General features: G+C 46.2%; 1 protein-coding gene and 1 pseudogene across 2 annotated transcripts in view; both read left to right on the forward strand.

Moving 5' to 3' along the window:
• The window catches only part of LOC135901498 (fatty acid synthase-like), a 104,237-nt gene that overhangs the window by 17,906 nt on the left and 69,368 nt on the right, over window positions 1-16,963 (forward strand). For both annotated transcript variants that reach the window (XM_070523253.1, XM_070523254.1), the window contains exons 4-7: window positions 3,680-3,913; window positions 6,266-6,567; window positions 9,315-9,707; window positions 13,910-14,099. In XM_070523253.1, the coding sequence (XP_070379354.1) occupies window positions 3,680-3,913; window positions 6,266-6,567; window positions 9,315-9,707; window positions 13,910-14,099 (1,119 nt within the window). The remainder of the gene's footprint in view (window positions 1-3,679; window positions 3,914-6,265; window positions 6,568-9,314; window positions 9,708-13,909; window positions 14,100-16,963) is intronic.
• LOC135901561 (U2 spliceosomal RNA) lies at window positions 7,790-7,969 on the forward strand (annotated as a pseudogene).

Consider the following 16,963-nt stretch of genomic DNA (forward strand, 5'->3'; position numbering starts at 1 on the left):
CAGCCGCATTTCGATGTGGGTGAATTGCAAAAACGCCCATGTCGCGTGAATTGGGGGCACATTGAAAATCCCCTCGTTGCCGAAATTGATCCGGAGTACCCCACTACGGCGGGCCTCATAATCATATCAAGGCTTTGACACGTGATAACCCAGAATTTAATTTTGAAGTCCTCTTTGTCTCTTAAACCTTTATAGAAACTCGCCTTGGGATACTTCTGATTTCGTTTTTTTTTTGCGTAACTCGCTAAACATTGAGAAAATGTCGACACACGTAGGTCACTTTCTAAAGCCCCACTTTGGATGCGCAGCCTTAATATGGCCTAATAAGTATGTCTCGCCTTAAGGCAGTACACAGAAAACATTGCCCTGGATGTCGTACATAAAAGCTTTACTGGCACGACGATCGACGCGCTCTTATTTGCTTTACTTTTTTGTAAGCAGCTCATTAGCAAGAAGTGAACCTCATTGAACGGCAAGTCTTTAAGATACGCGTAGCATAATATGGTGACCCACGTGGCGCAAAATTGTTTTCATATTGGTATGTATATTGCCGTAACGTCAAAAACAGGGGTCGTTGAGCACTATTCAGGAGGCATAGCGGCAGGTCGCCTCTTTAATACTGAGAGCAACCGCGACTTCTTCGTCACTGCGCCTTGACAAAAACGCTCACGCACACTCGCATTCTCCTCTTCTTTATTGGAGTACAGACGCGGCATGTGCGTCCCTCCGAAGGCAGCATCTTTCCGATGCGCAATTTAAGCGTGTGAGGGCGGTGTACAATAGCACGGAGCAACCAACCCAAAAGAAAACCAAAGCACAAGAAGCAAAAGTTAGTTCAACAGGCACGGCTTCATTCGCGCCACATGCATCGCTTCGGGTGCGTGGTTGCGACGACGGGTGCTATTGCCACTGTCAGGAACAACCTCGTAATTTACGTCGCTCAGGCAGCGGATGATCTCTGTACGGCCCTAAGCACCGTCATGGGAGTTTTCCGGAAAGTTCACGACGGCGTATGGGTATCCAAACCCATACTTTCTCACCAGGAATGTAGAAAACGGACCTGTGTCGAAGATGGTACAGTTTGACATCTTGGTCTTGTGGAATGCAGATACGTACGCGGGCAAGCTGTCTCGCTTCTTCGGCGCACTGAGTAAATTTGTCAACGTCGGTAGGTATGTCGTTGAAACTCGTGCGGCCGCATGGCATCCAGCGTTGTCATGGCTTCGCGACCGTGGACCAAGCTGAACGGTGTCATTCCAGTAGTTTCTTGCCGAGTGGTATTTAGGCGAACGTGACGTATGGCAAAATCTGATCCCAGTTCTTATGTTCCACGTCAACATTCATGCATAACATGTCGGCGAGGGTCTTTAAGGCGCTCGGTTAGTCCGTTTGTCTGTGAATGACATAGGGTTGTTTTCCCGTGGCTTGTACCACTGAGTCTGTGAACCGAGTCAAGGAATTCAGTGGTAAAGGCAGTTCTCCTATCTCTGATGACTACTTTTGGGGCGCCGTGCCTAAGCACGAGTTTTTCAGTGAAAAAATAAGCTGCTTCGGCTGCTGTGCACCGCTGTGTAGCTTTCGTCTCTTCGTAGCGCATCAGGTAATCGGTGGCAACAATGATCCAACTGTTGCCAGCTGTAGAAGTTGGAAATGGTCCCAGGAAATCCATCCCAACTTGGGGCAATGGCTGGCCTGGTACCTCGACCGAATGTAAGTTACCTGCAGGCTTACCTGGAGGAGCTTTGCGTCTTTCGCAATCGGCACGTATTTGCACGTGATGCTTTACAGCAGCGAGTAGCTTTGGCCAGTAGTACTTGCATCAGAGTCGGGACAATGTTCTCGTGTAGCCTGGATAACATGCGGTGGTTTCATCATGGCATGCTTTTAGTAGTTCCCTTCGGAGAGATGCCGGCACGACATGCAGATGCGTGCTGCTACTGGCAGAAATATTCTTCTTATAGAGAACATTGTTCAGGAGACAAAATGAGGACAGTGCCCTGGCATAAAGTCGCGGAACTTCTTTACTTCGACCTTCCAAGAAATTAATTAGTAGGAGCAACTCTGGGTCGGGGCGCTGCTCCTGCGAAATGGTGACGGCATCGACAACGCACAAAAATGCAGCACGCACGTCCACGTCATCAGTACCTGCGGACTCCACGGATGATCGCGAGAGGCAGTCGGCGTCAGTGTGCCTCTCTCCTGATTTGTAAATTGCGGTCATGCCAAACTCCTGAAGCCTAAGGCTCCAGCGTGCCAGACGGCCACATAAGTCTTTCACGTTAGTCAGTCAACAAAGAGAATGATGATCGCTGACAACCTTGAATGGATGGCCGTACAAATGTGGGTGAAATTTGACAACCACCCACACAACGGCGAGGCATTCCTTCTCGGTAGTTGTATAGTTTTCCTCCGTGCCAGAGAGAGTTCGGCTAGCGTAGGCGATTACTGCCACTGCACCAGTACAGCACCCAGACCAATATTGCTCGCATCAGTTTGAAGTGCTGTGGAAACATTCTGGTCGAAGTGCCCAAGAACAGGAGGTGTTTGCAGGCGTTGGCGTAGTTCGCTAAATGCTACTTGCTCATTTGCGCGACAGAATCCCAATAATGCACGCAAAGTGCCTCGAGCGGCCAGTCGCGTGGCAATTTTGCGTGCATTTGCGGGCTCCTTTCACGCTCGTAAAAACTCATCTATGTAGCACGTATTGAGCAACAAAAAGCTGTATCGGGAGTTCTTCGTGTCGCTCTACAATTTTCTCAATGACACTTTTCATTTAATTATAATATTTGAGAATTTGCATCAATAATTGTGATTAGTAATTTACTTATGGGGAATGTAAGAAAAAATCAAATGTGTGCATCCAAGCAACGGTCAACAACATTAACTTGTTTTTGTCCAGCTAGGCGGCATTTTAAAATTCTTAAGTCTTTATGCAGGGTAGGTTGGCATCGTGTATATATGTTTAAACTAAAGAGAAAGAGAAACCGAAGGGATTACCTTTTGTTTATTATGGCCATATAAATCCAACAGACATTCAAGCCAAGGAAAGATAAAGGAAATTCGCTGTGGTTGAAAGTGACATGTAGCAAATGATGTAGATAAACAAAAAATGGACGAAAAAAACTTATCGCCAGTGAGAGCAGACACCACAACCTTTGCATTACGCATGTGTTGCGCTACCAGTGTGTATGTATGTATGTATGTATGTATGTATGTATGTATGGATGTGTATATATATATATAATAATGTAACCAAGCGGTGGGTTAGCTCATACGAGAGGAAATAAAATCGTTGCAATTACGGAAATCCCGTATGGTACCGCGATCTTGCAATATAGCAGACAAATTTTAACACTCAGCAGCATCTTCAGCACAAGTACTCCCGTGTATTGTTGTTTCTAGAAAAACGGGCTATCGTATCTTCCGCACCATACTCCACAGACATACTTACACGTGCAATCGTTATATGCATGCTCGCCCTACACAGCCGCCAATACATGAGGATCGCAGGAAGCAAGAAAACTGACATTTCTAGCAGTAAGTAACCTCAATACCTGCCACATAGCACGAAGGTAGCATAGTGTATAAATTGCAGTAGATGGTAGTCCGATTGCAGTGTTACAATATGCACAGGGGCAACGTGAATGGGTAGCATCACAGAGCTGTATGCTAATTTCAGGGATCACCGTTCCATCAAGCGGCAAGATGGAGGAGCTGTTTCGCAAAATGTACGCCGAGGCCAACGTAGACCCACTAAAAGTCTCCTACATCGAAACGCACGGCCCTGGTACCAGTGTGGGAGACCCTCAGGAGTTGGCCGCGCTCAGCAGATTCTTCTGTCCGCCTGAGCGCAAGAGACCCCTCAAAATCGGCTCGGTCAAGAGCAACGCGGGACACGGTGAAGCCGCGTCCTGTAAGACAGCGTTCCTTATCAGTTCAGCAATATGTCATGTCTACATTGCGTTCGCGGTGTGACGCCTCTCTCACAGTTATGAAAGGAATCACGAAGGCTATGCTTTTGTGGTACTGCAAGCGGACGTGAGTTTGTACACTGTCAATCCACCGATACCATCGAAGATGTCCTGGTTAGGCTGTAACTGTGAAACTTCTCTTCATAGTGCAAGCGGTTTTCTGAAGCATAAATGTGCCCCTACTGTACCCTCCCGAATGTGTCCAAGCATGCTTTGTTTTCCACACGCTCCTCTTGGAAATTATTCAGTATGGACTCGTAAATCATTGTAGATTTTGTGAGAATGTTATATTGAGACTACTTAAACGCATGGAAACTTGGGCATGAATATGGAAGCATTTGATAAAAAATCAAAGACTTCTTTGTGGTGGTTTACTGATGGCGCAGCGACTCCAAACTGCAACGCACAGGAAAAAACTATTCTACATGTGCTTTAGGTCCGTCACATCGTAAAAGAAATTTGTAGACGGTTTCGCGAGCGCAATAAATGTAGCGAAGCTGAGGCCCCAAGAACCGTCCTATCATGTGCCTTATCAGTCTACTACACCGGAACGAGAAGCGTGTTTTTAAGTTGTTTCTATATACGGAACGTTACTTCTTCCCATGGCAGAAATGTACCTAGTGCCTCAACATTAATACTTCTATTTTTCGTAGAACCAGCAGGAAACTTAACGTATAACAGTATAATTACTTACAGAGAAATGTTGACGAAAATTGGCACGCTTCTGTTTTACTCGCCCCAGCTTCTGACCCTTGTCTTGTCCGCTACATTGAGCGAGCCGTGACAGTGGGCAAAACCGGAAACTGTTTAGGACCTGCGATTGTGAACAGCGAACTCATCTATGCCACGCAGCTGGGGTAGCACTAGTCCAAATTCCTACTGGTCTTTGCATGTGAGCAACAGTGGTTTGACATGAGACGCCTCAGCTTGGAGCCAACGTTTGGCAATGGAAAACTGCCTTCGTACGAAGGAGGTGGCACGGTGCTGACGCAGGCAGGTCTACCTAACACATCGTTGGCTTTGGAGCTTCCCTGCTGGCCGATTCCTCATCGCTCTGCCTCTGTCTTCGTGTGACCAAGATTTATTGTCGAGGTTTCTTGATATCATATATTGGTAATGGCCACAAAGTTCTGATACGGTGGAGGTTAACATTTTTTTTCCAAAAGCTCTCCGTGCGCGTTGCACATGGAACAAACAATAGTAAGAACTAAATGAAAATAACACTATTACGTAGTCAACTCTACAAGAACAACTAGCCATGAAAACGTGTCCTAATCGTTTCGTCATCTCCTGTGAGAATTTCCCACTTGCGCATGCTAAGTGTGCGCCCACGTGGTGTATGCAAGCTTAAGATGAGCTTTTCAGAGATTGTTCTTGCAAATGGTGGAGATTGGGTGACACTGAAACAATCAGCAATAGAAGGGGAGCTGATTTATCAAGATCAATCTTTTCAACAGTTGTGTAAGTACGAGTCACTGGTAAATTAGTAAACATCATAAATAATTACCGCTGTATGCAGTCAAGCATGCTATAGTTCGTAGATACTATGGTAGCCGGTGAAGGGCTATAACAAATTTTGCAATATCCGCATGTAAAACTGTCCCGTATTGATCGATATTTGTCAATGTGCATTATCAGTTAGCGATTTAGTTAGGTAATTTTGGGGGGGAATTGAGCCTTCATGGCTTTGCATTCAGCTGACCTTCTTATTGATTGATTTGCTATACCGTACTATTTAGCCAAGACAATGGTAATTGTGACTGGTTTCGCACTAAAGTGGCAGCACTTGCAACGTTGATCTGGTCAAATCTGGCAATTGCATGTCTAGGCTCAACTAACTTGTATCTTCTTTATCAGACTAACTTTCCAATATTCTTCATCATGAAAGTAATGTGCATTTTCTCAAGCAGTCTGAGTAAAGTATGGCGATCACACTATTTACCACTAGAGATTTCTGAAAGATTCGCGAAGCCTGAAAACCGCCAGTTATATAGGAGCCTGCGTCCTCACCCCACCACCACCACTCAAACAATCGAAAAAAATAAGAAATTTTAAACCAAGCGAAACTAGATCTCTGCAATCTCTTTTGAGTAATTCTTAAATTGCTTTTGAAAGGCGCTAATATTGGCGTACGACCTTTTTGTCGATTTAATGATGTCAAATGGTGCTTTCCTGGGTCATGTTTATTATTTCTCTCGTCTCTGTGCCCCATAAAATATCGCTTTTTCAGCCGCTTCACTACAGCAAAGGCTAGCCACCTAGGTTTGGTTGACTCCTTATCCTGATCTTCGCAGCAATTTCCACGATTTCCAAGGTGATCATTGTCATGGAGACAGGCATGATCCCGCCAAACTTGCACTTCGAGAATCCCAGCCCAAGAATTCCGTGTCTTCACGACGGGAGCATCAAGGTGGTCAGCAAGCCAACGCCCTTTGAGGGTGGCCTAGTCGGCGTCCACGCCCTCGGATTCGGTGGGACCAACGTTCACGCCATTCTAGAGTCCAACCCGGCACCGCACGTGGACATTACGGCCCGAGAAAAGCCTCAACTTCCTAGGCTCGTTCTCATGGCTGGAAGGAGTAGAGACTCGCTTGGGGTGCGTCTTCTTCTTGAGATTTCTATTTTTTTTTGTGATGCGTACGGAGAAATCAGTTCTTGCTCTCGAGAATAAACAATCAGTACACCGCATCGCAGGTGCTTTGAAAAAATAGCGTATTTTAGAAAAGCAGGAGGCTTTGTCTTATGTGCAGACTCATGTGGCTATTTCTTCTTGGCTCGGAAAGCAATTTTAATACCCGAATGAGTGCAGCCACCAGACCCTAGTAACTGACGGATGGTTGCTATAGGTAATTTACACGCTGCCGTCAAGCTTGATCACGTGATGAAGTCTCCATTCCTTGCCTCCATTGCCTCCGTGTAAACAAGAAGTGCGCGTGATGCCCCAGTGTGGGTCAGCAAACCTTTGTTTCGGCGAATATTGTAGGCGCTTATTGGTGGGACAACACGAAGCTTTATCCACAGAGTGAAATGAGATGGAAGTACATTCGGAGCTCATTACACCCTGTTCAAACTTTGTGAGCACCGTAAACTGTGCTTGTACTAAAAGAGACACGGAAAATGTATTCCAAGCCATAATCCTTGCTGCAATTACAAGAAGAAACTCTGGCGCTGCGATCATTCAGCCACCATGGGGATGATGGGCAGTGTTCGAATTGGTCTGATCTTCGTGCCTGCATCTTCAGACTTCTTGTAACTCCGTTTATATTAAGCTTTATCTTGTCCTAAATTTGTAATAATTTCGAAGCAGTTTATGTTTTCTTAACGCAGAGAGTGGCAAGACTCTGCAAGCTCACACAATCGCGGCTACTTGCAGTGCTTCCGCTTGTCCATGTGTCCATGTCGTAATGCTTTCAATATCGAGCTTCTGTGCTAGGAGTTCTGTGCCCAAATCCTGTAGTCGAACAAGTTTATTAACGTTTATTTAATTATTACTATCATGGTGGTTCCTTAAATCTGATCTGGTTGCAAAGTAACAAGCCATTTAAATCCAGAAAAAAACCATCAGCCATTCCACTCTGTGAAAGTGGATGAAGAGCGAAGCTATTAAGCATACGACACAGAAGTGACACAGGATTTTGAACATAGCTATGGACTCATCTGCGCTGACTTATACACACGTCCGCGTGGACGACGGGACCGTCACCTCGAGGAGTCGGGTGAAACTAGACATGTGCTACGTTTCGACGGGACTGCCACCACGGGAGGGCGAAAGGAAAGCGAAGGAGACAGGCAAGCGTTTGGAAAGCCGACGTGCAGACATGGCCGACGCGGGTCAAAGTGTAGTATCTGTTCTTATCAGCTTAACATCTGATACGGGTCGTATTTGTATCCAAGATATTAAATTTATTTTTGCAAGTTGGCGGAGTGCTTACAGCCTGCTTGACTTTTGTCGCGGGTCTGCCCGGAATTTCACTATCTTTGAGATTGACCCATGTTTTTTTGGTCTACGGACGCCGATCCACTTCCGCTAGAAACTAACCATATGCAGCTTTGCTGTAAAACGAAGTTTAGGCAAACTCATGTACTACCCATCATTCCCACGCTGGCTAAACTGCCCTGCTTACAGCTAGCACATAGACTAGCGCAGAGGTTCCCTCTAGTAATGGGATGAAAACATATATTCCAAGCTTTCCAATCTTTTCCGCTTAGTAATAAAATTAGGATGGGTGTGTTTTGCTCATCGCTCAATATTTGGCAAACAGTTTGAAGCAACAGCTTGTCATGTTTCTGACTCGGTAAGGTTTCTCGGTGCGGTCACTGTCTGATTGTATGTTTTTCGGCCAAATCACTCGAGGGTGTCCTCAGTTGCCATAGATTTGTTCTTGTGGTGAACAAGGGCATGAAATGTAAATGTTCTGTGCAATGTACTAGCCTGTAGCCAAGACATGTTATCGCTAGTCACTCGCTTATGCTGTGGACAGACACCAAGAGTTCAGCTTCGAACGTTAGCGTGATGTTGGTGTAGTCGCCGTCACCCATGCTTCGGCGAATTTATTCACGTATGCGCCTGTTCACTTATACTGGATATGCTGACTATAGGGTAGGCATAAGCTTGCGTGTGAGTTGGGGTAAATGCGTGTAGATAAGTTGAGAGAAATTTATTATGCCAGAAGGCTGCGCTACTCTATTTGTCAATGTGTCACAAGCGGTTCTCACTGCTGCCGACGTTTCGGAGTTGAATATCCTTTCTTGGGACTCAGGGAAAGAACGCAGGTGGATGAGCGAAATTATTTGATCCTCTAGGGAAGCCGCGCATCGCGAAGCGTTGGCAACGTACAAGCCGTGTTTATGTAGCAGTGGTCCATGAACTTGGACACAAAGAATGAGTACATTCCTTAATATGCCAGTCGCTATTTTTGCAGATAACTACGCCACACATCTTCCCTCTACCGCCACATTTATAGCATGCATTTAGCTCAGTGTGTTAGTGAACACCCCCCCCCCCCCCCCGTTGCATTCCCGACAGCTGATCGCAGAGTAGCAGGGCAGAAGCGGTAATGGTTTTGTATTCGTGCGCTTTCGCTGAGGCAACGTGCGGTGCACCTTCGAAAGCACCATCTCGTTCCTCTAGAGCAAACTGCTCCGCGAAGAGCATATATACCTCGCTGATCATAATCTTACCGTAATGTTACTTCACTGGACGAATGTGACACTTAATCCTATGCAGTCACGGCAACAACGAACAACCATGCCGACACCCACACGCCGTACTGTACCTTCATATTACTCAAGACTTATTGGGACGTCAAACCTAACATATTTTGAACTCTGTTTACATGGCAGCAAACGCTGGACCGCCTGGAAGCCGAAGGACCCTACCCTGATTCTGCGTACGCCCTCTTGAACCGAGTAGGGCAGCCCTCCGTAACGCAATTCTCATTCCGGGGCTACGCCCTAATTCCTGTGGACGGCTCCCAGAAGCCCGTGACCAAGGTCGTCGAGGAGGTTCGTCCAGCCAAGAGACCCCTCTGGTTTGTCTTCACCGGCATGGGCTGCCAGTGGAACGGTATGGCGAGGCAGATGATGGAGTTCGACGTGTTCGCCCGCTCCATCCGCTCATCGCACGACCTTCTCGCGAAGAATTTCGGCCTCGACCTCATCGACCTGGTAACTAGCCTCGAACCGCGAGGCGAAGAGACCATTGCGAGCGTCCTGGTGTCCATCGTAGCAATCCAGGTAAGTCTTCCAGCCTTCAACGTGTTGTGAGCACCTTTGCGTGAGTATAGAGACAGCTAGGACACCTAAATTTGTGTTCGATAGGCCACACCGGCTCAGCAGTAATGCCGAACGTGAAATTGTTGCACGTGGCAGAAGCTCAGTGAAGAAGTGCACCAGCATGGGTGCCTCTACAGTCGTCGTCACTGACCGCTACGCGACCGATATGCATTACATAGACTAAAATTAGCTTTATGTATCTGTACATAATAACGTTTCCCCTTAGCCTTGCTCGTTTTCCATTATGAACGCGTACCATTGCGTCTAAATCGCGGGAAAGGTTAGATTGCAGCTATAGCCGTAGCAAGGGGTCCAGCTTTTGCAATAGGCAGTTGAAGGCACTTGAACTCCAGAAAGCTTTGGAAGTATCTAACAGAAAATCTCGGCTGATCCCGAAGGCAGTGGACTCTAACACAGCGTCTCAAAGCACTGCTTATTACTAAGAATGAATGCGGGCAACTGGGACGCGACGCGCGAGGCACGTTTTAAGGGGCAGCTTTGGTACGAGAGAAGCATACGTGCGACCGTGGTTTAGTGGCTGGAGCACTGGGATACTGCGTTGGAAGACAGGCTCGATCCACCAACGGTCACGCATCTATTTATAGCATCATAGGCGGACCTAAACTCCTTCAGGGGTATCTAACAGAAAACTCGCTGTGTTCAGCGTGCGCGATCGGTTCGTAATGTGCGCAATATCCCAACTTTCTAAGAGATGCAACGTACTGAAACGTCACATTGAATAATGAGAGTGCGCAAGGTTGCCTGTAACGTACGGACACGTAGCTGTCAAGTTGTCGCAATCGCCACATTTGAAGTATGCGAATTAGCGGCGCTATGTCCCTTCTCCTATCTTTGTTTCTTCTTGTTTTCCCGAAATACTAGGTCGACCTTAACTCCCCAGTACTGTGTAATTTGTTGTAGTGGTGGTCGCATGCGAGCAGTCTGGCGATTATGTGGTTTTCCTTGAAATTAAAAATGTACCTGTTGCATTCTCACGCAACCATTGGTTCTGCTGAACATGCAAGAAAATGCTAGTACTCGTGGACACATAGCGAGAACATTCGAAGCTATATATACATCAATAAAACTTGGTGCTGGCCTAGTTGTTGTTGCATTCTTTAAAACTGATGGTACCGCTAAAAGGGGTGAACACACGGTGAAAACAAGACACGATGAGGAGAAGAAAAGAAGGCACCTCGTTGTCGTGTGTTCTTTTCACCGTGTGCTCGTCCCATTTAGCGGTACCATCAGTTTTAAAGTATATATACATGAAGGCCTGACAACTTAGCTATGGTATTATGTTAGTTTATTGGTCACTGAATTGGCCATTCGGATAAAAACGAATAGAAGTTCTAAGGTTTTGTGGCCCCAAGTGCCTTGGGGTCTGATAAGCATATTCCGCTTTGCTTTACGTTCTCAAAACAAAATTTACAGTGAAACAATACCTTTATCATTCCTGTGCTCAACAAAGTATTGTATGAAAATAAGCGTACACGGGAGAAGTTCTCGGTTCATTACAATTACTGCCTAATCGTCTACTGCGACTACGCGCATGCCCAAATTAGGGCTAGTCGCCTCCTCCTGTTTATGGAATGCGTATTCCCGGATGCAAAACATGTCTTGAAGAGCATGGCGTTGCGGAATCATGAAAACGGTACCAGAGGTCACTCAATCGTTCACTCAGGCTCGCAACATTTCATGTTCTGTTCATGTCGGAGTTAAACATTTGTTGTTTTTCAAGACTGAGTAGCCTAGTCAGTACAAATACTCTCTCCTCTCCGACAGACAACCATTTGTTTTCAAAAAGTCACCTTCTGCACAACACGATAACTTCCGTTTTGTTTTGTTGGTACTGCGTGATACTATCATATACCGCATACTGTCGGAGGATACTTTTTCAGCTGTATCACAGCACACTTTGTTTCATGTGTGCAATATATTATCATATGGAGTCTAAAAGAGAGAGAGAGAGAAATGCAAAGGAAAGACAGGGAGGTTAACCAGAGATTATCTCCGGTTGGCTACCCTGTACTGGGGGAGGGGAAAGGGGATGCAATAGGTGAGAAAGAAAGAAGGATAAAAAAAGGAAAAAAATCTAAGCACACACGCATGTACACACGAACTATTTTTGTGGGCACTGTCACGCAACCCGCAAAGGCATTTCTAGTCTTACGTAGTGTCACCGTACAGTCCTGCGCCACACAGTGTACTGTCACAATTTGTCAGAAATATGGAGTCTAAAGCTAGCATTAGTTGCCAAAAAAGGGCAGTGGGCTAGTGCTATGGAGTCTAAAGCTAGCACTAGCCCACTGCCCTTTTTTGGCAACTAATAAATTCGGCTGAATGCAGAAGACACTCAGCTGCACTCTGATGCGAGGTCATAACCTCTGTTCTCTAACTTCTTCAGCCAGGTCTTCCTCCCGCGACCTTTCGTAAATTTTCGTCGCAGCAATCGTCCTACAATCCTGACATTTTGTTGTAGAAAGCTTGACGAAAACTCAATGAAATCACGTGTACTCACCCTTTGGTTTTGTTAAATACTATCAAATGCCTTTGTAAATAAGCGCATGGGGTCGACAAAATTCTTTGTTATAAATTTTACTTTGACGTAAAGGTGGCGCACCGTACTGCTCGCGATAGGGAAGGCTAGGCACGTTAAACAAAAGAAAATTGCCATTAAGATGAATTCAAAGTAAGTCGAAAGTTATTCTGCACACACAGCCTGACAGACTGCACGACTTTAGCCAACCTTACTGCACCTAGGTTTACACCATGCCCCATGGCGGAATGCAAGAACTGCGCCAAGTAAGGTTGCACGTCGTCGAATACCGCTATCGCCCTCCTTGACTTCAAAATTGTGCATTAGATTGCAGGATCTTGCCCTACTGTGCCTTTCATGGACATTCGCGTCTTTTTCGGCTCAAAAAACATTGAAGACGTCGTCGATCGCCCACGATTACGTCGTCACTTCGTCATCAACGACGACTTATTCGTCAGTCGTCCCACCCTATTCTGAGCGTTACAACAAGCAGCGCAAGAGTTTACGGATTCCTAGAGCAGAGCAGCAGAGCCCTGATATCGCCACGCATGTGAAGTGCATCATTAGCACTGCTGTGAGCGCTAGCGCAGAGCGCATCGTAGTAACGTCTGAGAAGCGTAGTGGCGACTATGCTACGTGGCGTTGCCTACCGAAATTCCTTAGTTGTACAGGCAAACTAGTTGTAGTCTTCGGTTAGAGACATTCATGGTACATGCAAAAGATAGTCATTTAGACAGGATAGAAAGAACCCTTCGTAATACAGGTTATTTCTCTGTTTAGGCATTCGTTGTAGCGGCATCCGACTGTACTCTCAGTGATCTCGCAGGCTGAAAAACAGTTGTCGAGCAACGGTTTTACAATTTGAAGTTAACAAAAGAAGCAGTCCTTTGCCGAAAGACTGCTCCGATGGCTCAGCTAAATAATGATGAAAGGTTTACGAGTGTGTATCGGCAGTCCTATTGGAAAAGTTCCAAGTTTTAGTGGTGAGGGCTACGGCGAAACTGTTCAATGTGCTTCGAGAACTCGCAGCAAACCTTCCTAGACGAAGGTAGTTGACAACAGAGGACTTCTCGAAGGTTAGTCGCAGCAATGGACAGGACACCGCGACATAACATCACAGTGATTCGGCACACCGGCAGCTGTCGTCAGTGGCCCCGGCCGTCTGTACTCCAAAATTGTTTAAATCCTTAGGCATCATGGCCTGTTCCACGGCTGTCACTCTTACAAGTGGGTTCATAGAGCAGTGTGTTGTACGCAACACCAAGCTCAAGATACACCTGCGATGAGCGAAGCCCTGTTTCAAACTTGTATATTATTCTTGAGCACCAGGTGCGCCCCAAAATGTCTCACACAAGAGTTGGAAACGTAACTATTCAGTTCATTTTTATGAATTTTTCATCTTTTCTATTGGTGTTATAATGTTCGCTGCAAAAAAAAAATGTCGCAAACAAGAACAGCTTCATTTTTCCCCGTCAACATTATTACACCTTGGCCCTGATGCGGGAACGTTAGCCATGCAACAAAAAAAACGTACTTTATACCCCCATAAGCGTGGTAAAATATTCACTGAGCTTAGTATTTGAAGGAAAAGAAGCTGGTTGGTTGGTTTGTGACCCGTTGGCAGGTTGCGCTCGTCGATGTCATCCACGCTGTGGGTCTTCGGCCCGATGGAATCGTGGGTCACTCGCTGGGAGAGATTGCCGGTGCGTACGCCGACGGGGGCCTCAGCGCTGAGCAGGCCGTGCTGTGCGGCTACTGGCGGGGCCGATGCACCGATGTCGGAAACCTCCCAAGGGGACTCATGGCCGCTGTGGGTAAGCATCGGGGCCCGCATTCTCTGAGGAGTGAGCACAGCGCAGTCACTGCTTTTAAAGCGCAGTGTTGCCTTGTATATTCCTAAGACAGTGATAGCGCTAATGAAGTAACCAAAAGCAGCGTTGGGTGGGCGTCCTTGATCAGCAAATCTTCTGCCTGGAATTTTTTACATTGGTAACACGGATGTTTCACAACACATTAAATAAAAATCAGGGTTTCACAGGAGCATAAACAACGCGCGTACAGTGCCGTCCTAATCCCTGAAGGTCTCTCAAGCAAACGTACGCTTGCTAAGCTTGTTTCTAAAGATATAAAACATGCCAATAGAGATGCCGCACATGCTGTGCTCATGTATAACTTGTACAAATGTTTACTGCGTTTGACAGGATTGAACCAAGACGAACTTCCTTTATTGCACTTCGAAGAAATTTTAGTGTTCGCCGTGTAATGTTATTTCTTCAGCAGTAAGCTTCAGATTGCAGGCCTCAAAAGAGCGGGCCGTACACCATTAGCCCCATTATATATGCATTGTTGCGGAAACTTCATTTTGCTAGGTGAGAACAAAAACAAGTTTCATGAGGTTGGTTGCGTTTAAAATAAAAAGTGAGAAATCGGTGACTAATTTTGAGAGCCACCAAATATTTACGCCTCAATTTGTTTTTTAGGTACCTGTCGCTGAAGATATTTAAATACGAATGCGCTAAAGTTACGTCGGGCGCCAGCGCAGACCATCCAATTTGTCGCCTTAAAATACGGTGGAAAGACGGATCCATAAACAGAACGCTCTTCGACGAAACGCAAGTGTATCACGTAAAGCGTCGCATTACCTTCGGAGTAGTATGGTCAGAATATGTACTCAACTGTCCATCATACACGCATACCTTCGTGTGCTCCCATGTGCGAGCTAGAAAGCTGCACAAACAAAAGGGATGAGTACGTGCCGTAGCCCATTTATATGGCATTCAGTGCTGTGATGGTAAAGGGCTCGCGATCAGAGGCGGCTCTAGGCTTTAAATACGTTATAGGGCCAGACGTTGGAGTAGAACCTACGTAAAGCGCACAATAATCGGCCTTCAGAACGCTGAAACCAGCAAAAATATAATGGCGAAGCCCTTAACAGTTTCGAGGCAGTGGTTGATATGACAACTAGAAAAACCGTTTGGCAAGTCCCAGCGCTCTTGTCGAAGTAAAGCCTGTTTGCTACGCTGCGGCCCAGGCTTGCATTCTCAGTGGCAGCCCATATTTTCACGTAGTTAATGTTTTTTCTCACATTTAAAAAAAAAAAATTATCGGCAGTGTCTCTCACGTGGCAAAAGCAACGCTTCCTCACGGCCGCTCGACAACCAGACCTAATGCACTTTCAGGTCATACGCATAACCACGTTCATTGCACTGTTTCTACAATACGCTCATTATCCTGTTTTGACATGTGCTTGATACCGGATGTAAGAACAGAGAAAAAAACTTACTTCAGCGCGTATCCCAGCGATCCTGTGCGTGTGACAGTCAGGCAGCAGTAGTGGCGTGCTGCTTCCTGTCAGCTTGCCTAGTTAAATGTAAGTGGCTAAAAGGCCTTCTCCACGTCAGGAAAACTGCCACGGACAAAAAATAAAGTCGCAGTTTCGCCCGGAAAGCGAAGAACGATGGTGATAGCACATTAGTGGACAGCTTTACGAAGTAAGGGTATTAGTTTCATCAGCCGTATAAGCTTGTAAACATAGGCATAATAGCTAAATTAACAAGCAGGGCGTCACGCGCGTGCAAGCAAACATCAACGTATCTCGCTTGATAACCGTGGAAACTCGCTGTCAGAACGCTGGAGTAAGGAAGCGCAGCAGCAGCAGCAGCGAGCGACTTGATCTTCACACTGCGTCTCGCATCAATGCGAACTAAGCCGCGAAGTCACAACGCACGGCGGATTCTGTTGCCGTCGCAGATAGCTTTCAAGATACTCAAGCTTTCAAGGTACTCGCGGATGCCTTCCAACGTCACCCGAAATAACCCCCCCCCCCCCCCCTGCTCCGCTCCCTGCTCTTCCCCGGTGCCTTGCGTGTGATGGAAGACGGCGCGCTTCCTCCCTTGCGTGCCCGGGATTTAGCCGAGATCGCTGGCTCACACTCGCCCTCTTTCACTCCCAGACACCGCATGCGCCACACAGCGACAATTTTATCGCCTTTGGACTTTATGCGAAACTTCACGGCGACGGCAGAAATGCGCCACGCGTGTCCATATAATTTATATCTCAATAAAAACAACGCAGAAAAATATCTTAATTGGTATCCAATCTAAGGACCCAGAGTAGCGATCTGATATTTTACCTCAACGTTAAAAAAAGCCTAACTTGCTACAGTTCCTTGTAATAATAACGGCTGACTGCAAACTGTTCAGCTTTCTGTAGTATGTTTTTGCCAATTTCTACGTTTCTAAAAAAATACACACAGAAACACCTCTTGTAGCTGTCTAGGTATGCGTAAGCATTGTGCCACTTGCTCATATCCGTGCCACCCGGTGTCATTATCAGTGCTATAAAGCTTGCTCTAACCACTATTAAGATGAACCCTTAGTAGTCATTATCAACCTTATCGGACTAGATAGGACCCTTATCAAACCTCATCATTTCTTATCAACTTTATCGGGCACGATTCGATCCTTATCGACTCTTACCGGTCCTTATCAATGTTATCGGGCTTGATTCAACCCTTACCAACCGTTATCCGTGGTTCTTAGCATTATTAGAATTCAGCCGACCATTATAAGCCCTTATCGCTCTTCAGGAGTTTATCCATAGGCGTCGAACCTTTATCAACCATGATGAGACCCATAGAACCCCTTGTCACTCCTTATCCCCCTTATTAAGTCAGTCA

Source organism: Dermacentor albipictus, chromosome 8 (genome assembly GCF_038994185.2).
Source record: "Dermacentor albipictus isolate Rhodes 1998 colony chromosome 8, USDA_Dalb.pri_finalv2, whole genome shotgun sequence".
Taxonomy (NCBI): Eukaryota; Metazoa; Arthropoda; class Arachnida; order Ixodida; family Ixodidae; genus Dermacentor; species Dermacentor albipictus.